This window comes from Pelophylax lessonae (assembly GCF_965119305.1).
Source record: "Pelophylax lessonae genome assembly, chromosome: 2".
Taxonomy (NCBI): domain Eukaryota; kingdom Metazoa; phylum Chordata; class Amphibia; order Anura; family Ranidae; genus Pelophylax; species Pelophylax lessonae.
The window spans coordinates 737116081-737138928 of NC_138769.1; the positions used below are offsets into that span (position 1 = coordinate 737116081).

The 22848-nt window shown below is 46.6% G+C and overlaps 1 protein-coding gene across 1 annotated transcript in view; it reads right to left on the minus strand.

Annotated features, from left to right (window-relative positions):
- Positions 1-20080: 20080 nt before the first annotated feature.
- Positions 20081-22848, minus strand: part of ATG16L2 (autophagy related 16 like 2) — a 134091-nt gene continuing 131323 nt past the window's right edge. The window contains exon 18 of the mRNA XM_082244580.1: positions 20081-20562. Within this exon, the coding sequence (XP_082100706.1) occupies positions 20469-20562 (94 nt within the window). The 3' untranslated portion in view covers positions 20081-20468. The remainder of the gene's footprint in view (positions 20563-22848) is intronic.

Genomic DNA, 22848 nt, shown 5'->3' on the forward strand with positions numbered 1-22848 from the left:
CTTCCTCCCTCTTTCTTTCTCTCTCTCTCTCCCTTATTTTCTCTTTTTCTCTCTCCCTCCATCTCTCTTTCTCTCTCTCTTTCTCTTCCTCCATCCCTCTTTCTTTCTCTTTTTTTCCTTTCTATTTTTCTTTCTTTTTCTCTCTTTTTTCTCTTACTTTCTCTCCCCATCCCTCTTTCTTTCTCTCCCTATCCCTCTTTCGCTCTCCCTCGTTCTCTCTCCCTCCATCCCTCTTTCTTTCTCTCTCTCCGTCCCTCTTTCTTTCTCTCTCTCCCCATCCCTCTTTCTTTCTCCCTCCCTCCCTCTTTCTTTCTCTCCTCATCCCTCTTTCTCTCTCCCTCCATTCCTCTCTCTGTCTCTCCCCCTCCGATCCTCTCTCTCTTCCTCCCTCCATCTCCCTTTCTCCATCCCTCTTTTTTTCTCTTCCTCTCTCCCTCCATCCCTTTTTCTTTCTCTCTCTCTCCATCCCTCTTTCTCTCTGTCTCTCCCTCCACCCCTCTGTCTTTCTCTCCCTTCCTCCCTCACTCTTTCATTCTTTCTCTTCCACATCTCTCATTCTTTCTCTCTCTCTCCATCCCTCTTATTTTCTCTGTCTCTTTCCCTCCATCCCTCTTTATTTCTCTCTCCCTCCATCCCTTTTTCTCTCGCTCTCCATCCCTCTTTCTCTATATCCCTCTTTATTTCTCTCTCCCTCCATCCCTCTTTCTCTCTCCCTCCATCCCTTTTTCTCTCGCTCTCCATCCCTCTTTCTCTCGCTCTCCATCCCTCTTTCTCTCTCTCTCTATATCCCTCTTTATTTCTCTCTCTCTCTATATCCCTCTTTATTTCTCTCTCCCTCCATCATTCTTTCTCTCTCTATATCCCTCTTTATTTCTCTCTCTATAGCCCTCTTTATTTCTCTCTCTATATCCCTCTTTATTTCTCTCTCTTTCTCTCTCCCTCCATCCCTTTTTCTCTCTCCCTCCATCCTTCTTTCTCTCTCTATAACCCTCTTTATTCCTCTCTCTATATCCCTCTTTATTTCTCTCTCTATATCCCTCTTTATTTCTCTCTCTTTCTCTCTCCCTCCATCTCTCTTTTATTTCATTTATTTATAGGGCTATCCACAGAAGGATTGAAATTAGGCCAGTTCATCAGGAACTGGACACATTTCAATCCATATATTGGCAGACTGGTTGTACTGAAGTTGATGTTGCACTTTATTTGTTAAAAAAGGAGTACGTATTATATATATATATAAATATATATATATATATATATATATATACACACACACTCACATACTTTTTTATTTTTGAGGTGGGGGGGGGGGATCTTGGGTGAGTTCCCAAACTTTTTTTTTCCAGGACTTGACCCCTGATTTTCCCCTTGCTGCTGCTGTCAGGTTCCTCCTCCATATGCCTTCTCCTTGCTGCTGCAGACATGTTCCTCTACCCTATGCCTTCCTCTTGCCGCTGCTGCTATGTTCCTCCTTCATATGCCTTCCCCTTGCTGCTGTCAGGTTCCTCCTCCATATGCCTTCCCCTTGCTGCTGCAGACATGTTCCTCTACCCTATGCCTTCCTCTTGCCGCTGCTGCTATGTTTCTTCTTCATATGCCTTCCCCTTGCTGCTGCTGTCAGGTTCCTTCTCCATATGCCTTCCCCTTGCTGCTGACATGTTACTCTACCCTACGCTTTCCTCTTGCCGCTGCTGCTATGTTTCTTCTTCATATGCCTTCCCCTTGCTGCTGCTGTCAGGTTCCGCCTCCATATGCCTTCCCCTTGCTGCTGCTGACATGTTCCTCTACCCTACGCTTTCCTCTTGCCGCTGCTGCTATGTTTCTCCTTCATATGCCTTCCCCTTGCTGCTGCTGTCACGTTCCTCCTTCATATGCCTTCCTCTTTCCGCTGCTGACATGTTCCTCTACCCCACGCCTTGCTGCTTCTTGTCTTGGGAAAGTGTTGACAACTAAGAAAAGTTGCAGCAATAACTTGGTTACAGCAGGAGACGGGCAGGTTGGTACTCATACTACACATACTTTGTCCCATAGGGGTCAGAACTGTAAAATAAAAATTCAAATGGTAGATCTTCTTTAACCGGACCCACTCCATGCCATGGCACACTCATTGCACCACTTAGGTGCTCCTTGTTCCATATCTTAAAGTGTTGGAAGGCATAAATTATTGGCTGGTGTGTTGTCCACAGCCCTTGGCATCTGTGCTATGGTTCTCTTCTGGCCCCCAAAGCTGGGATAGAGGGAAGTAGGGTTTGTGCCGGGTGTGATATAGTGGGTGGGCTCAGTGCGGAATTGGCTCATAGGAATTAATAGCAGGTCTACCGCAGCTCCTCCCCCAATCGTATTCTGAGCCAGGAACATGCCTGTGTGGAGTAAACACAGTAACATGCCGGGCAGCGCTTAGGGTGCTTTAAAAACCAATACATTTGCCAAGTTATATTAGCTTTGGTACATGAAGGGCCCATTGATGTTTTTCAGCAGGAATGTACACTAAGCCTTTAAATAAGACCACCAATGTATTATAGAACAGAGTTACATATAACAAAAAAAGATTTTATCCTTCTGAAGGAGATAACAACATGCAATAATCTGCTTTTCCCTTTATATAATCACAATACATTATTAGGATTGCTCTTTGCCCGGTGAAAGAGGCTTTCTATTACATAAAATTGATTTGGAGAGGGGGAGGGGGGAGCATTATTTTAAAATATTATATTTGCCTCCATCTGCTGCTAGTCCATTACATGAAGTTATACAATGATTGCGGTGGATGGGGGGGGGGGGGTTGCTGGACAGATGGCGTTCAGCATGGTGGCACTCTGGGAAACCTCCCTTCCTTCTCCCTAGCAGTGAAATCCACACCACACTATTGGGCCTGGCCGATCAATGATGACAAAACATGTATCGATCTCATTGCATCATATCGTATCGAAATAATCATAGGCAGGGCTTTTTTTCAGTTGGAACTTGGTGGAACTCAGTTCCACCACCTCTGGCTCAGGTCGTCTGCTCCCTGCTCACCACTATCACTTGTAAACACAGAAGTCCGGCTTCAGTGTTTACAAGTGACAGCTTGTCTCCCGATGGCCCCCCAGATCTGATATTCTGAGTGGCTCCCACTGAATGCAGGATGGGGACAAGGGAGATGTAGGTACCCGGGGTGCAGTGTAGATGCCTACACCCTCACTGGATGATCTCCTCGAGTGTGAGAGCAGCAGAGTCAATTATAGTGTGCAGGGAGGTATTAGAGCCAACTTGGTGCTTCAGCTTGTATCCTCACCGAAAAAAACCCAAAAAAAAGCAAACCCTGCAGGACAAAGGCACAATGAGCTAGTATGCATCGCTTACTAGCTCATTATGAAATACTTACCTTAGAACGAAGCCCCGACATGGTCGCCAGGACACTGCTGAGGGAGCTGTCATGTTCCCTCGGCGTCTCTTCTGGGTTCGGCGGCTCCGGCGCTGTGAGTGGCCGGAGCCACGATGTTGTCACTCCCGAAAATGCACGCGGGAGTTCACTTTCCGGCAAGGAGCCGGCAAAGAGCTCTGAAGGTCCGCCGGACCTTCAGAGAGCATGTGCCGCTGGTTTCAGGGACTGCATGCAGGGTGAATATCTCCTAAACCTTACAGGTTTAGGAGATATTAATTGTACCTACAGGTAAGTCTTATAATAGGCTTACCTGTAAGTAAAAGGCGACGATACTTCCGCTTTAATAAAGCAACAAAAGTAAGACATGTGGAAGATAATGGAGCTTTTAAAGAGGTGGGGAGAAGATGGGGCAGTGGAGAGGGGGTTGCATGCAGAGGTCAGAGCTGAAGAGGGGTGAAAATTAGATGTGGATGGAAATGCAGAGGTAAGCAGCTGTGGAAGAAGGCTGAACTCTGTATTGTGTGTGTAGTGCACCCCTAAACTCTGCACTCTATGTGCAACCACACCCAAACTCTGCACTAAGTAATACACTCCTTGTATTCAATGCCTTTTTAAGACCCTCCCACTGTTAGTGAAATTTGACCACACCCACTATTTGATGCAGTTTGGAAGGTGTGTATGTGTGGGGAGGGTTTTTTGGGGGTTCGTGGTTGAGTTCCTGTACCTATTTTCTGAGAAAAACAAGCCCTGATCATAGGAATGATTTGTGGGAGGGTTACAACTAGGAATCCATCATTTCAGCAAAATTAATTTTGCCACAAAATCACCAATTTTATCTTCTGCAAAGTTTGGCCTAAATTAAAATTTTCAGCAAAATTGATGTTGCCACAAAATTACCAATTTCATCTCCTCCAAAATGTTGCCAAAATTTGAATTTTTAGCTTTTTGAGTGACATTTACTTTTAACAATTGTACACAATTTAGTTTTCTTTAAAGCGGAGTTCCGGCCTCGGGGGTCAATTTTAGCTAAAAATCCCCCTGGGACAGTCAGGGCTAGTACATTACATAATGGATAGCCTCTGAACTGTCCCGGGTCGCACTTACCTGTAAGAAGAAATACCTTGAAAAGTTCTTCTCCAGCGCTGCCATCTCAGGTGTGGGCAGCTGAAGCCAGAGCGTCCCTCTTCGTGTCCTCTTCCATGACGTCGGAGTCCCACAATGCACTGCACCGGCCCCGCTCGTCACTTCCGGTGCAGGCCCGGCATCCATGCCCAGAAGCTGTTTAGCAGGAAATTCCACGCCTGCAACGGAAGTGACGAGGGGGGGCGGTGCAGGCGCATTGACTCCTGGGAGCGACGACGTTCATCTCCCAGGAGTCATCGCAAGCCGGAAGTGACAGCGCGGGCCGCGGCCGCAGAGGGAGGAAGTGGAAGGAAGGTGAGTATATTTTCTTCTATAATAAGGTAAGTGACCAAAAAAAAAAATAAAAATCGGCATTATCCATTTCTTTTTCAGGTTGCACTCAGCAAGCAGATGGCCCAAAATCGTTTTTTTTTTCAATTTTGAGGCCGGAACTCCGCTTTAATAAGATGGGTTTGTCTTGACGGTGGTTGTATTTATGATACATACATTTCGATTATGTATTTGATCATTTTGCATCCTGTAATTTCCCTAATTATATTTAACTTTTTCTTTTTTAAATAAAAAAAACATAAACTAATAAGGGAGCATTTTTGGCACTAGAACAGGTCCAGTTGAAAGAACCAGACGAGAACAAGGAGACTAGATCTGCTAGGTGACCCAGCTGGGGAGGAGGGGCCTCATATCCAAGATAAAAATGATACATTTTTTTAATTTCCTCCTAGAAGATAGACATATAACCCTGTTGGGGAGGGGCCTATCGTTTTCACCAATGGACCAGATGGACCATTTTGAAGTACTGTATTTTCCGGTGTATAAGACGACTGGGCGTATAAGACGACCCCCCTAATTTTCAAGTTAAAACATAGGTTTTGGGCTATACTCGCCGTATAAGACTACCCCCCCTTCCGAAGCAAGGAAACACAGTTGAAAAACCTCAGATTTCTCATAGATCTCCAAGGTACCCCAAGTACTGTAATACATGTAATCTCTCATAATATCTCCAAGGTACCCTGAGTATTACCAGTAGATGTAATCTCAAGACGCTGGCTGTGTGGGAATCCTTTACCGGTATACCGTATGTACCGTAGCTTCGGCTACATACAGTATACCGCGCTGAGCCAATCACAGTGAGCGATGTATTCTATTATTGAGTGCAAAGCCTGCTCGGATTGGCAGAGTCAGAGAGGCGGGCTGATGTTACTCCGCCAATCCGAGCAGGCTTTGCACTCAATAATAGAATACATCGCTCTCCCTGATTGGCTCAGCGCGGTATACTGTATGTAGCCGAAGCTATGGTACATACGGTATACCGGTACAGGATTCACACAGCCAGCGTCTTGAGAGATTACATCTACCGGTAATACTAATACGTAAGTTACCTTGGAGATAATATACTCGGCGTATAAGACGACCCCCCCTTTTTTGGAGGATTTTTTTTGAGGTTCAAAAGTAGTCTTATACGCCATAAAATACAGTATATAAGGATCTATGCCTCTTCCTGAGAAGGATTTACTTTAAACGTATCTATTCGGAAGGGGAGTCAAAAACTCCATTACAGGATGAGATGGATGAACCCGAGAAGGAAGCGCTGGACAATCTAGTGTCTCTCCGTGAAGAGGGTGGGGACATTTTTGAAGAGGATGAGCAACAGACCCCTGGAGAAGAAAGCCCAATCTCAGAATTAGGTCCACTACCATGCCCCAGTTTAGAATCAATAGGTGGCTAAGAGTGTTTCTTGACTTAGTACAGGAGGACTTAAAAAAGCTACACTGGGAGATTAACTTCTCTAATAATATATCCCCTGATGAACGGAGAGCGTTACAAGAATTACGTGAGGCTGAGAAGGTGGTAATTAGGAAGAGTGACAAGGGGGGGAAATGTGGATTTACTCTCAGAGGAGATGTATGTAAATTAAGTACAACGTCTTCCAGCTGATAGTTCCACTTACAAGAAATTAGGGTTTAACCCATTGCCCCAACTTGTCAATCTTGTTAATGAGAAACTACAATTTGCTTTTGAAGTGAATCTCAACAGGGGTAGCTTAGGGTAGAAGATTTTAATACCCCTACCTTCTATATTAATCCCAAAAACACACAAAGATGAGCATAAACCCCCAGGGAGGCCAATCGTGTCAGCAATGAGAGGACCCTTGGAGAGACTGGGAAAATATGTAGATTCCATCATCAAGGAGCTTGTGTGTGATCTACCTTCCTATGTGAGAGACACTGGAGATGTCCTAAATAAAATTGCTGACATGACCTTCCCGGGAGATATGCTAATTGTGGGAATAGTCGTAGAGTCCCTCTATACATCTATTCCCCATCAATGAGGGTATAGCTGCAGTATACCACTTTCTAGAAACTAAATTTCCATGGATGGGGGTGCAAAATGAATTTGTGATTAAGCTCCTGGAAATGGTGTTAGAAAACAACTTCTTCCAATTTACCGGCATTAACTAACAACAGATAAGGGGGTACCGCGATGGGAGCCCCATGGTCGCCAGCTTATGACTGTTTACATTTAGGCTGGTGGGAGGAGGAGGTTGTATATGCCTCGACGATGTACCTTGGCCATGCTAGGTTGAGGCTAAAGTACATCGATGATTTCCTACTGCCCTGGGATGGCTTGACTGAAGAGCTTAGGCAATTAATGGAGGAGCTCAATGAAAACGTAAGGAATATCCATCTAACGTATGTGGTGGATCCCCAGGAAGAATGTTTTCTGGACCTGTACATAAGGCTATCGAAGGGTAAACTCACTACTGCAATTTTTTTCGGGAAAAAAACAGTTGCTAATATTTTGCTGCATGCGGGTAGCCATCAGCCGAAGTCCCTAACACGCGGGATCCCAGTCGGACAGCTCCTTAGGATTAAAGGAACTGCTCAAGTGATGATGACTACTGGCTTGAGGCAGATGATTTTTATAAAAGTTCAAGGAGAGGGGGTGTTCACATTGTACCCTTATGTAGCACCCTCCTAGTTAGGTGCTAGGTTCAAAGCATTGTATGATCCATCTGCCTATCAAGGGAGCTTGAGCTATTAGGTTGCCTGTTCCCAGGTGTGATTCACTAGGTCTAAGGTAGTGTCCCCACTGCATCCAATAGGGTAGCCTGTTGGACAGTGGAGGAAACCTGACCAGTGACACATTGGTTTTTGTGGGAGTCCCAGTGGGAGGGCACTCTTGCAGTGCATCCTGGGATTGTGCATAAAAGCCGGGAGGACATGTGACAGGGCGACTGTAGCGGGAAGCAGAGTCCCAGGAGGAGGCTGACGGCTTGTCTGCTGCATGAGGAAAGTGGTCTTAGGCAGTCGGCCTAGTGAACCAGGTGTGGAGCGGAGTCGCAGAGGATCCAGTGGAGCTGCTGGCAGAGTCTTGTCCTTGAGTATCAGGGGATTTGCCAAAGGGTCTGCCCAGGAAGGGAGACCACTCCAGTGAAGTCAGAGGATCAAGGGGCCAGCTCACACAGAGTGTCAGAATAAAGGGGGTGGCAGTTTCAGAGCCTTGAAGGGTAGGGACAAAGGGGGTGCCAAGTAGGACCCTGAAGAGTGATTCACAGTGCAGTACAGTTCGGTATTTCTTCTTCACTAAACTGGCAAGGTGAAGCAGCGGCCTTGCCGCACTCAGCATTATATAGACCAGCAATTGTGCATAGTTTATACAGTTGGAGTATCCCACTCATCCCTTCACCTATCCAAGTTCCCAAATAAAACAACAAAAAAAACAAAACCCCTAGACTATTTTCTGACTGAGCCGCGCACTTTAAACATGCTATATTATCAAGTTGTTGCTATGGGTAACCCAGGGGAAACCGTAACCAGCAGCTCCCAAGGGAGTAGTGCTACACTTAGAAGAGCCAAAAGTATAGCAGGTAGAAAGACAAGAAAAGACCTTCTAACTCCCAACCCTACTACTTTGGTAACCCCTGAAGCTCCTATTAGAATTATCACTAGGTACGGGGCACAGTGGAAGGGGGTTGGCAAAATCCTACAGGATCACTGGCATATATTAACACGGTCAGATAAAGTGAAGGTGATAGTTGGCTCGAGACCGGCAATGGTTGCTAAAAGGGTCAAGAATCGAAAAGATGCATTGGTACAATCAGAATTTCTGAGGACACCTAATAGAAACTGGCTCACAGACCTTCCTGAGCTGAATGGAATGTTTGCATGCGGCTATTGTAATATGTGCAAATATGTGGACAGGTCGAGGGCTTTCTTTGACTCTGATGGTGGGACGAGATTTGAAATTAAACTACAAGGGTACTCTACAGTGGCGGCTGGTGAAGTTTTAAGATGGGGGGACGCAAGACCCCGCCCTTCCATCTTCACCCCTCCCATTTCTCAGAAGCCACACCCCTTATAGACTCCACCCATTTTGTCCCCTGTATTTTGCTTGCGTGAACCAATTCTCCCAATATATCACATATTAAGGGGTCCATCAGTACTAGTATATCCCATAATAGAGAAAAGGGGCCCTATTATGGGATATACTGTGAGAGACACCCTATTATGGGATACACTGACTGAGAGTGGCACAAACCCCACAGTACAGACCCCCCCAAGCACAAACCCGCACAAACAACTCAAGCACAAACCCCACAGTACAGGCCCTCTAGCATAAACCCCACAGTACAGGCCCCTAGCACAAACCCCACAGTACATGCCCCCTTCAATATAGTGACCAGTATAAATGCCCCCTTTCAATGTAGTGACCAGCATACATGTCCCCAATGCAGTGACCAGTATACATGTCCCCAATGCAGAGCTATGCGTGCGTGCCTCCAATGCAGTGACCACCAGTGTACATGTCCCCAATGCAGAGACCACCAGCGTACATGTCCCCAATGCAGAGACCACCAGCGTACATGTCCCCAATGCAGAGACCACCAGCGTACATGTCCCCAATGCAGAGACCACCAGCGTACATGTCCCCAATGCAGAGCTATGCATGCGTGCCTCCAGTGCAGCCAGTATACATGTCCCCAATGCAGAGCTATGCATGCGTGCCTCCAGGGCAGCCAGTATACATGTCCCCAATGCAGAGCTATGCGTGCGTGCCTCCAGTGCAGCCAGTATACATGTCCCCCAATGCAGAGCTATGTGTGCGTGCCTCCAGTGCAGCCAGTATACATGTTCCCCAATGCAGAGCTATACGTGTGTGCCTCCAGTGCAGCCAGTATACATGTTCCCCAATGCAGAGCTATGCGTGCGTGCCTCCAGTGCAGCCAGTATACATGTTCCCCAATGCAGAGCTATGCGTGCGTGCCTCCAGTGCAGCCAGTATACATGTCCCCCAATGCAGAGCTATGCATGCGTGCCTCCAGTGCAGCCAGTATACATGTCCCCAATGCAGAGCTATGCTTGCGTGCCTCCAGTGCAGCCAGTATACATGTTCCCCAATGCAGATCTATGCATGCGTGCCTCCAGTGCAGCCAGTATACATGTCCCCAATGTAGAGCTATACTTGCGTGCCTCCAGTGCAGCCAGTATACATGTCCCCCAATGCAGAGCTATGCATGCGTGCCTCCAGTGCAGCCAGTATACATGTCCCCAATGCAGAGCTATGCATGCGTGCCTCCAGTGCAGCCAGTATACATGTCCCCAATGCAGAGCTATGCGTGCGTGCCTCCAGTGCAGCCAGTATACATGTCCCCAATGCAGAGCTATGCGTGCGTGCCTCCAGTGAAGCCAGTATACATGTCCCCCAATGCAGAGCTATGCGTGCGTGCCTCCAGTGCAGCCAGTATACATGTCCCCCAATGCAGAGCTATGCGTGCGTGCCTCCAGTGCAGCCAGTATACATGTCCCCAATGCAGAGCTATGCGTGCGTGCCTCCAGTGCAGCCAGTATACATGTCCCCCAATGCAGAGCTATGCGTGCGTGCCTCCAGTGCAGCCAGTATACATGTCCCCCAATGCAGAGCTATGCGTGCGTGCCTCCAGTGCAGCCAGTATACATGTCCCCAATGCAGAGCTATGCGTGCGTGCCTCCAGTGCAGCCAGTATACATGTCCCCAATGCAGAGCTATGCGTGCGTGCCTCCAGTGCAGCCAGTATACATGTCCCCAATGCAGAGCTATGCGTGCGTGCCTCCAGTGCAGCCAGTATACATGTCCCCCAATGCAGAGCTATGCGTGCGTGCCTCCAGTGCAGCCAGTATACATGTCCCCCAATGCAGAGCTATGCGTGCGTGCCTCCAGTGCAGCCAGTATACATGTCCCCAATGCAGAGCTATGCGTGCGTGCCTCCAGTGCAGCCAGTATACATGTCCCCAATGCAGAGCTATGCGTGCGTGCCTCCAGTGCAGCCAGTATACATGTCCCCAATGCAGAGCTATGCATGCGTGCCTCCAGTGCAGCCAGTATACATGTCCCCAATGCAGAGCTATGCATGCGTGACTCCAGTGCAGCCAGTATACATGTTCACCAATGCAGAGCTATGCGTGCGTGCCTCCAGTGCAGCCAGTATACATGTCCCCCAATGCAGAGCTATGCGTTGGGGGACATGTATACTGGCTTCACTGGAGGCACGCACGCATAGCTCTGCATTGGGGACATGCCTCCAGTGCAGCCAGTATACATGTCCCCAATGCAGAGCTATGCATGCGATGCGTGTCTCCAGTGCAGCCAGTATACATGTCCCCCAATGCAGAGCTATGCATGCGTGCCTCCAGTGCAGCCAGTATACATGTTCCCCAATGCAGAGCTATGCATGCGTGCCTCCAGTGCAGCCAGTATACATGTCCCCAATGCAGAGCTATGCATGCGTGCCTCCAGTGCAGCCAGTATACATGTCCCCCAATGCAGAGCTATGCATGCGTGCCTCCAGTGCAGCCAGTATACATGTTCCCCAATGCAGAGCTATGCGTGCGTGTCCGACTGAGAGCAGTGCACTTACCTGTGAGTCACGGCGGCTTCTCCCTCTCCTCTTCTTCGTTCGGCGGCGGGAAGGTGAGCGGCGCTTCTCCCTCTCGGCCTCTTCTGCGGCGGGTGACGGGCGGCGGGAAGGTGACCGGCGCTGGCTTCTTCTCCGGACTGGACTCCTCTTCGGCGGCGGGAAGCTGACCGGGCGGTGACGGTGAGTGACTGATGCACGCACCGGCATCGCCCCCATTGCGGCGTCACAATCGGATGTCCTGGATGATGATTGGTCCAGGCTGGAGACTGGACCAATCACAGCCAGGAATCCACGAAGTGGGGATGTCCAAGCGCTGTGCCCTGCGCCCAGGTTACGCCCCCAGAAGGCAGCCAATCGGCGCCTCTTCTGGGTCGTAACCCCCCCCCCCCCCCAGCCTCCACATAGGCCGGCGGCGGCGAAGTTGGCAAACGCAATTTTTTTTTTTGAAAACTTTATTGCTCATTTTGTCTTTTTTTTTTTTTCTTTTTTTAGGGGGGGGCGGCGCCCTGGCGCCCCCTATGCACGGGCCGCCACTGGTACTCTATATTCTAGAGTGCCCTTGTAAGAAAATGTACTTAGGTAAAACTAAACGCCAATTGCGTGTTAGATTTGGGGAACATTTGAAAAGCATAAAACTCAGAGAGGAAACACCTATCGGTCTACATTTTGCAGAAGTCCATGGGGGAAAACCATAGAGGTGACTTTGACACTATTCTACTTAGGAAGGGAAAATCTTGAATTTTCAGGCTTGTTATTTTGGCTTCGAAAAGGGTTAAATAATGAAATGAGCCTGAAAGTCTTTTTAGAACCCTGATTCGGACCCTTCTGTACTTGATGGGGTGATCCGAATCACTGTATACTCCTAACAAAGGTTGGTACAAGGGGATTTCCCTAGTAGGAGGAAGTATATGTATAGTGGGTTTATGGTCACTAGAGCTTTTTCTCTTTATGACATCACACCATTTCCTATCCCGATGTAAAAAAAATTTAAAGCGGAGTTCCGGCCTCAAAATCGATAAAATTGATTATGGGCCATCCGCTTACTAAGGGGAACCTGAAAAAGAAATGGATAATGGCGATTTTTTTTGGGGTCACTTACCTTATTATAGAAGAAAATATACTCACCTTCCTCCACTTCCTCCCTCTGCGGCCGCGGCCCGCGCCGTCACTTCCGGTTGGCGATGATTCCTGGGAGCTGAACGTCATCGCTCCCAGGAATCAATGCGCCTGCACCGGCCCCGACGTCAGTTCCGGTGCAGGCGCGATATTCACTGCTAAACAGCTTATGGGCATGCCCAGAAGCTGTGCAGGGATGCCACGCTGCACCAGAAGTGATGAACGGGGCCGGTGCAGTGCATTGTGGGACTCCGACATCACGAAGAGGGACGCTGCGGCTTCAGCTGCCCACACCTGAGATGGCAGCACTGTAGAAGAAATTTTCAAGGCAAGTATTTCTTCTTACAGGTAAGTGCGACCTGGGACAGTTCAGAGGCTATCCATTATGGAATGTACTAGCCCTGACTGTCCCGGGGGTATTTTTAGCTCAAATTGACCCCCGAGGCCGTAACTACGCTTTAAGGTTAGTTTTGAATGGATTTATCCAATTAAGAGTAATGATAAGGTACAATCTCCAATTGAAATGTAGTTTTTGTAACTCACCACTAGATGGCTTCAAGTAGACACTCCAGTTCTCACTGAATTGAATGGGGAGTTACCACTATAAATAGATGAGAAGATGGAGCGTCGTTACGTCCTGACGAAGCAAACGTGACGTATGTGAAACGCGTTGACGTAAGCTGCAAAGAGGGCCCCGTGGTACAACATGCACTTCACAAGCTGTATGATGCCAGTTCCGCTCCCCTTGTGGATCGCACGCTAACAGAGTAACACAAAGGGAGAGCACGCTACTACAGCTCAGTGCCCAAAACAAGCCATGCCTGACCAGTGAAAACTTTCTGCTGGCACGCCAACTATGTGCATGATTTATGAAGTCCTGGAGGGTAGAAGGAGGTTTATACTTTTATTGCTACTGAGTGGTGAGAGCCTCCGGGCACCTTTGTTACTTGATCCCTCATAAATGTGATCTATCAACTGCCTTTCAGTTCTACTGTGTTAACACAGCGGGTCAGGTGTATATACCCCAAGAAGCCGACCCTATAAGACAAGGATCCTCAAACTACGGCCCTCCAGCTGTTGTGGAACTACATATCCCATGAGGCATTGCAAAACTCTGACATGACTAGGCATGATGGGAATTGTAATTCCTGAACAACTGGAGGACCATAGTTTGAAGACCCTTGCTATAAGCACTAGGACAGCACACCAAGAGACCGATTAGCTTCTATAGCATCAGGGGTCTTCCTGGACTTATTCATGCCCTATGCATGGGCTTGTTTATACATCATTACAGTTCAGGAATGTGGGCTATAGCCTAAGTTTGTGGGCACTTAGAGATCTCCATTGGAAAATATGTGTTCTCATGTTATTATAGATCTGGGACTGGCTCAACACTGAGTCATCTAGCTTCAGCTCTGGGTCTGTGAAACTGGGCTCCGGTGAGCAGCATCATTAAACTGGGGAAATCCCGCCATACAAACTGGGGAGACTCAACCCTGACTTGGAATCCCCGACTTTATGCTCCAGGGTGGGTTCACTTTGACTCTAAAGGAGCCGTTAAATCAGTGTGCTGGTGTTGTGTGTGTGAGGCCGGTACTTTGTTGTGGATAGTGTGACAACGTTGTCCGCTGGATTTTATTGGAGATTCTGGGGGTTTTTGATCCTTCTATTTTGATTAGTTAATTTTCAATAAAGCTATTTTTTTTTTTAATATATACCGGTGTAGATTCTCCATATACAACTCCTTTTTAAAAGGTGGCTTGAAGGTTCTCCCTTGTTTTATTATTGTTTTGTTAACCACTTTACCACCGGAGGATTTTGCTGTCTTACGTCTGGGCCACTTTTTCCGATTCGGCACTGTGCGACTTTAACTGACAATTGCGCGGTCGTGCGACGCCGTACCCAAACAAAATTTACGCCCACAAATAGAGATTTCTTTTGGTGGTATTTGATCACCTGTGCGATTTTTACTTTTTAAGCTATAAACAAAAAAAAGAGTGGAAATTTTGCGTTTACTAAGGGAAAGATTTCTGTCATTTTTGGTGTTTTTTTTTTTTTTTAACAAGTAATGGCGGCGATCTGCGATTTTTTTTGCGGGACTGCGACATTGCGGCGGACAGATCGGACCCCTGACTGACATTTTTGACACTTTTGGGGGTACCAGTGACATTACTGCAGTAATCAGTGCTATAAATATGCACTGTTACAGTAAAAATGACACTGGCAGGGAAGGGGTTAACTTTATTGGAGAGGGAGGGGTTAATGTATGCCTGGTGCTTACTGACATGTGTGGAGGGAGGTGACTGAGTGACACAGGGACAGATCGCAGGTTCAGCTATGCTGAACCCTGCAATCTGACCCCGCCTGTCACTTAGGAGATCCGCCCGCTTTGTTTACTCAAGCAGGCGGATCTCCAAACTCGATTCCCCGACGATCGGGGAAGAGTGGCAGTGATCACCGCCGCTCCTCCCCTGGCCCGACTCCCGATGTGACTGAAAACAGCGGGAGCGAGCCTCCGGCGGCGCGCGCGCGCCGCCCACAAGGGGAGGAGTCCAGCAACGTAGGTCTACGTCGCTGGACGATAACGAGCCACATTGCCGCAGTAGCAGCAATGCGAGCGGTCGTTATGTGGTTAAATTATTTCCAAGTTGTGGAGGTACCCCAGTCCAATATTGGACATATCGGTGACATGATACCATATCAAGGAGACCATATCAAATATTCTCACAGTTACATCTTGAGTTAAGGCCACAGGGTTTTTAGTTCATTTTCAAGTTTGGTTCCCAGTTGAAAGAAGCTTTTCTAACCTTCAGGAGACAATAAAAAGTCCATTGTTGCCTTAAAAACCATAAAAAATCCTTTATTTTACTTTCCTTATTAACTCAAAAGTACTTTGTCAAAACAGAAAAAAATTCACCAAACTTTTTCAAATTTCAATAAAGTTATAGGGAAACGAAAACTCTCAGGGCCCATTCACATTTCCATTACAGAACACGCTGATGTGCATTCAAACATCTCAAAGAGGAACTGAATGACAAATTGCAAGGATACTTGTGATCAAGCCTGGGGTGATGAAACGCGTCAAGAAGGGGTGGGAACGACATGAATTGAGCTGTATTACTCGTGGTCAATAGTTGGTGGTGTGCATTGCGTTAAGGAAGCCCATTCATTAAGGATAGGCAAGAGACGCACCACATTGAATTTAAAAATGACCCTTTTGGAGCAATGTGGTAGTCTACTAATATATATATATATATATACATATACACACACACATATACATATACATTATATATATATATATATATATACACATACACACATATATATACACACACACACACACACAGTATGTCAAAAGTATTGGGACGCCTGCCTTTACACGAGCATGAACTTTAATGGCATCCCAGTCTTAATCCGTAGGGTTCAATATTGAGTTGGCCCAACCTTTGCAGCTATAACAGCTTCAACTCTTCTGGGAAGGCTGTCCACAAGGTTTAGGAGTGTGTCTATGGGAGTGCTTGACCGTTCTTCCAGAAGTGGGTTTGTGAGGCCACGCACTAATGTTGGACAGGAAGGCCTGGTTCACAGTCTCTGCTCTAATTCAGTGGTTCTCAATTCCGGTCCTCGGGACCCACTAACAGGCCAGATTTTAAGTATTACCTTGGGGGATGCAGACTAGAATACTGCAATCACTGAGCAGCAAATGAGATCACCTGTGATGTAATTTAGTTATCTTGCAAACCTGGCCTGTTGGTGGGTCCCGAGGACCGGAGTTGAGAACCACTGCTCTAATTCATCCCAAAGGTGTTCTGTCGGGTTGATGTCAGGAGTCTGTGCAGGCCAGTCAAGTTCCCCCACCCCAAACTTGCCATCCCCAAACTGTTCCACAGAGTTGGAAGCATGAAATTGTCCAAAATGTCTTGGTAAGCTAAAGCCTTAAGATTTCCCTTCACTGGAACCAAGGGGCCAAGCCCAACCCCCGAAACACCACCCCACACCATAGACCCCCTCCACCAAATATTTTGGATCAATGCACAAAGCAAGGTCCATTAAGACATGGGTGAGCGAGTTCGGGGTGGAGGAAGTTGAGTCCTGACCTCAACCTGATAGAACATATTTGGGATGAATTACAGTAGAGACTGCGAGCCAGGCCTTCCTGTCCAACATCAGTGCCTGACCTCACAAATGCTCTTCTTGAAGAATGGTCAAACACTCCCATAGACACATAGGCGGGACATGGGTGGGGCCTGGAAGGGGGCCCTGGATTTATTTTGCCCGTGGGGGCCCTGAGGGTTCTCAGTCCGCTCCTGCTGACCTCATAAATGTGCTTCTGGAAGAATGGTCAAACATTCCCATAGACACACTCCTAAACCTTGTGGACGGCCTTCCCAGAAGAGTTGAAGCTGTTATAGCTGCAAAGGGTGGGCCAACTCAATATTGAACCCTAGGGACTAAGACTGGGATGCCAGATTTCCCCCCACTTCCTGTTCTGTCTGACACCCAACAAATCCAAAGGAAGTGAGAGGAAATGATGGCACAGAAGGTGATACACTCGGTACAGGTTCCAACTTTTCCTTACTCTATTCAACAAACAAAAAAGATCAATTTGGCCGTCTATGATTAGACTTTTATATCAGGATTGATAAGAAACTGATCGCTTAGTGATCAACACAACTTATTAATGCGATCAATTAAAGCAATGTCCTCATTTAGTCTAAAATGGTTGCTAACATGTAACAGGCAAATGGAAATTTGTCTCCAACCCAACATTGTAATGGAACACTTGTGAATGGTGTTGGTTGCAGGATGGAGGTCTCAAACCCAACATTGTAATGGAATACTTGTGAATGGTGTTGGTTGGAGGATGGATGTCTCCAACCCAACATTGAAATGGAACACTTGTGAATGGTGTTGGTTGCAGGATGGATGTCTCAAACCCAACATTGTAATGGAACACTTGTGAATGGTGTTGGTTGAAGGATGGATGTCTCAAACCCAGCATTGTAATGGAACACTTGTGAATGGTGTTGGTTGAAGGATGGATGTCTCAAACCCAACATTGTAATGGAACACTTGTGAATGGTGTTGGTTGCAGGATGGATGTCTCAAACCCAACATTGTAATGGAACACTTGTGAATGGTGTTGGTTGAAGGATGGATGTCTCAAACCCAGCATTGTAATGGAACACTTGTGAATGGTGTTGGTTGAAGGATGGATGTCTCAAACCCAACATTGTAATGGAACACTTGTGAATGGTGTTGGTTGCAGGATGGATGTCACAAACCCAACATTGTAATGGAACACTTGTGAATGGTGTTGGTTGCAGGATGGATGTCTCAAACCCAACATTGTAATGGAAAATTTGTGAATGGTGTTGGTTGCAGGATGGATGTCTCAAACCCGACATTGTAATGGAACACTTGTGAATGGTGTTGGTTGCAGGATGGATGTCTCAAAACCAACATTGTAATGGAACACTTGTGAATGGTGTTGGTTGCAGGATGGATGTCTCAAACCCAACATTGCAATGGAACACTTGTGAATGGTGTTGGTTGGAGGATGGATGTCTCAAACCCAACATTGTAATGGAACACTTGTGAATGGTGTTGGTTGGAGGATGGATGTCTCCAACCCAACATTGTAATTGAAAATTTGTGAATGGTGTTGGTTGCAGGATGGATGTCTCAAACCCAGCATTGTAATGGAACACTTGTGAATGGTGTTGGTTGCAAGATGGATGTCTCAAACCCAACATTGTGATGGAACACTTGTGAATGGTGTTGGTTGCAGGATGGATGTCTCAAACCCATCATTGTAATGGAACACTTGTGAATGGTGTTGGTTGCAAGATGGATGTCTCAAACCCAACATTGTGATGGAACACTTGTGAATGGTGTTGGTTGCAGGATGGATGTCTCAAACCCAGCATTGTAATGGAACACTTTGAATGGTGTTGGTTGCAGGATGGATGTCTCAAACCCAACATTGTGATGGAACACTTGTGAATGGTGTTGGTTGCAGGATCGCGGTCTCAAACCCAACATTGTAATGGAACACTTGTGAATGGTGTTGGTTGCAGGATGGAGGTCTCAAACCCAACATTGTAATGGAACACTTGTGAATGGTGTTGGTTGCAGGATGGATGTCTCAAACCCAACATTGTAATGGGACACTTGTGAATGGTGTTGGTTGCAAGATGGATGTCTCAAACCCAACATTGTAATGGAACACTTGTGAATGGTGTTGGTTGCAGGGCCGGTACATGATAAATACACATCTGGCACCAATAAAGTAATTTAATATTTAAAACTTCAGCTATTGGGTTAAAAACGGAAGGTCATAGGCAACTAAAAATTCAGTTTTAAAGTGGTTTTCCAAGAAGAATTGAAATGTAACCACTGCTCTTGCCCACAACACTAGTAAAGATGCTATTAGTACATCATACAACAGAGCTTTGTAAGTGGAAGAACCTCCATGCTACTTATCATAGTGGGCAGATGCAATGGGCACATTTCAGTTGGAAAACCTCTAAGTTTAAAGTGCAAACACAGCATAGTCTTCAAGCCAGTCTTCATCCTACGGATGTAACATTCCTAAAGAAATCTTTGGCAAATGGAAACAAAGTAAACATAATTTTCTACATTTAAGGAACCACATCTTCATATAAGACCATCCTCACCACATAAGAGCATCATTATGACAAAGTCCAACACCTGAAAGGCAAGCAGGTGTATGGTGAGACTCAAGATTTAGGAAAAAATTGTAACAGGAAGGAAGAGATGGTTGCAGGATATTAGGAACGCATAGCGTGATGTGGATTGGAAATTTTGGAAAATTCATTTCACTTGACACATGGGCAGCATTGCATTTTCTTTACAATTATTGACTCAGGAATGCATAGAAATGAAATTGTAGTTGCATGGAATGGTGGTTGACCTAGAAGCACGAGAGATGGGAAAATGTAGTTCCACATAGCACAGGTTAGCCTGAAAATAAGGGGCACAAGAAGATTTCTGGAAGGGTTGAACTGAACTCACAAGGAGGACATAAGTCCATAAAATGTTGTGGCATAGACATCAGATGACCAAGATGTTGCGACACAAGTTGAACTGAGATCCTAAGACAAAGGAAGCTGTTTTTCGATAGAACCATTGGTTCACCTTCGAGAAGGAATTTTCATAAAACACTGGTTGACCCAAAGACCTGTTAGATAGAGAAAAAAAAACGATGGAACCTAGAAGCATGAGGAGAGTCAAGTGGTTCAACCCAACAGTGACTGGACAGGGAGAGTGGGCAAAGGAAGGTTCTTATTGGCAGAATAATGGACCTGCAAGCATGAGGCATGGCCAGATGTCATCCAATAAAACAACGTTTGACCTTGAAGTCTAATGACAAAGAAATCATGAATCACTGAGGCAGAGTAAAATATTGTTTCCGTAGAACATGGTTTCCTTAAACTGAAGAACCTCAGCAAGGTCCTGTTTTATTACAAGTGAGATTATTATTACGATTCTTTGAAGCTGTGATTAACCGAAACAGCCAACAAGAGCCAGGAAGTCAAGACCTGCTGAAAGACCGGAGTTGGCAAACGCAGCAAAAATTATTGGTTCATCTCAAAAAACAAGACACACAACAATGGAATTTCATGGGATAATTGATGATCTGAAAAAAATGGAACGGAATACCAGATGGCCTAGAAACAGAAGGCAAAGAGAGTGGTGTAGACCTTGAAGCCTGGAGGCCCAGAATGTTATGATTCCAAAGAACATTGGAAGACAGTGTAAGGTTACTCCATTGAAGCTTATTGTATTTGGCAAGGCAGAGTTAGTAGGTAGTTTTGTCGCTTGTGGTGTTGTATACAGTTCTTATAAAAGACTGAAGAATGTCTTGTGTCAGTATTTTTTTTTCCTTTTGGGTGTAGTGTAGAGAAAAACAGAAGTGGTTCAGTATTCACTCCAGAGAACGGCTTTCCTCCCTCGGTCCACACTGACCACATAGTCCCCAGAAAGTGACCAGGCCACAGCATTGACGGCAGCACTGCAGAGAAAACAAAAAAAAAAATTAAGATTTAAACAAACAACCTTTTATAGCAGGGGTCTCCAAACTGCGGCCCGAGGGCCAGATGTGGCCCTTTGCTAGTCTTTATCTGGCCCTCGGGGCACTATTCCTCCCACTGATATGAGGCACTATTCTTATAATTCTTCCACCGATACCAATGATGGAACACTATTCCCCCTACTAATAGGGGCACTGCTCCTTTCTCCTATTGACCACCAAACCTGAGGCCATATTAATTCTCATTGACATTTACTGCCCCTGCGGACCACAATCCGGCGCTCCTAAAGTCTGAAGGATAATAAACTGGCCCTTTGTTTAAAATATTTGGAGACCCCTGTTTTATAGGGATCTTCTGAGGTTCTTCAAATGTAGGCTACCCACTCTTTCCCTCCTCTACTCCTTCTCTCTTTCCTATAGCCTAAACTTCTCTGCTTCTATCCTATTTTTCTTACCTTATTACACTGGTCGAGTCAGTTTAATAAAAACTTGAACCATTTGTGGAGAGTTTTTTTTTTTTTTTTTTCAGGGTTACCATATCAAATAATGCATTGGTTGTATACAATGTGTTCAATGATATCAGTATTAAAATTTATGGCCAGAGGGATGTGGATACCACTATGTATTAGGTTTTTTTCACTGAAAATGCTACAGCATACAAAGACATTTAAGGCAACCGTAAGCATACAATTTTCTAGTAACAATTTAGGTAAGGCCTGTTTCAGCATGCCCCTGTGTACAAAGCCAGCTCCATAAAAAAATGGTTTGATGTGGAAGAACTCAAGTTTCATGCACAAAACCCTGACCTCGACCCTACTGAACAGCTTTAGGGTGAACTGGAACGCCAGTTGTGAGCCAGCTCTTCTCCTTCAACATCAGTACTTGACCTCAAAATTCTCTTTTGGATGACAATGGCCTTCCTTTGAACTACCAACCTTATGGCAACAGTTTTGGGAATGTCCTTTTCAGTTCCAGCATGACTGTGCTCCTATGTACAATAGGGATCGACCGATTATCGGCAAGGCCAATATATCGAGGGCCGATATGCCCTTTCCCCGATATATATAGGAATCTGCCCCGGAGGTTACCGATATTGCCGATATTGTCGTGACGTCATTGCGCATGTTGCGCCATGCACTGGGACAGCTTCTGCCTTCTTAGGCCGCCTCCCTCAGCCTTGTCTGGAGTCGGGGAGTCTCGGGTCAGTGAGTGACAGTACAGTGTACAGTGCACACAGTGTGTTTAACACAGCCACCATACATACACTCACCCACAGCTGCCCGGTGCCAGCCAGCCACCCACACACCCACCCACAGGCCTGTACCAGCCAGCAAGCCACAGGCCCTGCCTGTACCAGCTAGCCAGCTACAGCCAGCCACCCACCACACAGGGTGCCACCCAGTCACCCACCAAAGGGTGCCAGCCAGCCAGGCACTCACCACAGGGTGCCAGCCAGCCAGGCACCAAAGGGTGCCAGCCAGCCACCCACCACAGGGTGCAAGCCAGCCACCCACCCACTAAAGGGTGCCAGCCACCAAAGCTTGCCAGCCAGCCACCAAAGGGTGCCAGCCAGCCAGCCTGCAATAAGCAAGAGAGCAGAAGAGTGGTCAGGACAATCCGGGTAAGCAACAGGCAAGGCAGCAGAAGAATGGTCAGGACAATCAAGGTCCACAACAGGCATAGCAATAGAAGAGTGGTCAGGACAGACTAGCTTAGCAACAGGCAAACCAGCAGAAGAGTGGTCAGGACAATTAGGGTCAGCAATGGGCAACACAGCAGGAATGGGGTCAGGACAATCTGTGTTAGCAATGGGTAAGACAGCAGAAGCGTGGTCAGGACAATCCAGGGTAAGCAACAGGCAAGGCAGAAGAAGAATGGTCAGGACAATCCAGTTCCACAACAGGCATAGCAATAGAAGAGTGGTCAGGACAGTCTAGCTTAGCAACAGGCAAACCAGCAGAAGAGTGGTCAGTTACAATTAGGGTCAGCAATGGGCAAGACAGCAGAAAAGGGGTCAGGACAATCTGTGTTGGCAACGGGTAAGACAGCAGAAGCGTGGTCAGGACAATCCAGGTCAGCAACGCACAAGACAGCAAAAGAGAGGACAGGACAATCTGGGTCAGCAACGGGGAAGACAGGAGAAGAGTGGTCAGGACAATGTGGGTCAGCAACTGGCAAGATAGCAGAACAGTGGCCTGGACAATCAAGGTCTGCAATAAGCAAGACAGCAGAAGAGTGGTCAGGACAATCCAGGTCCACAACAGGCAT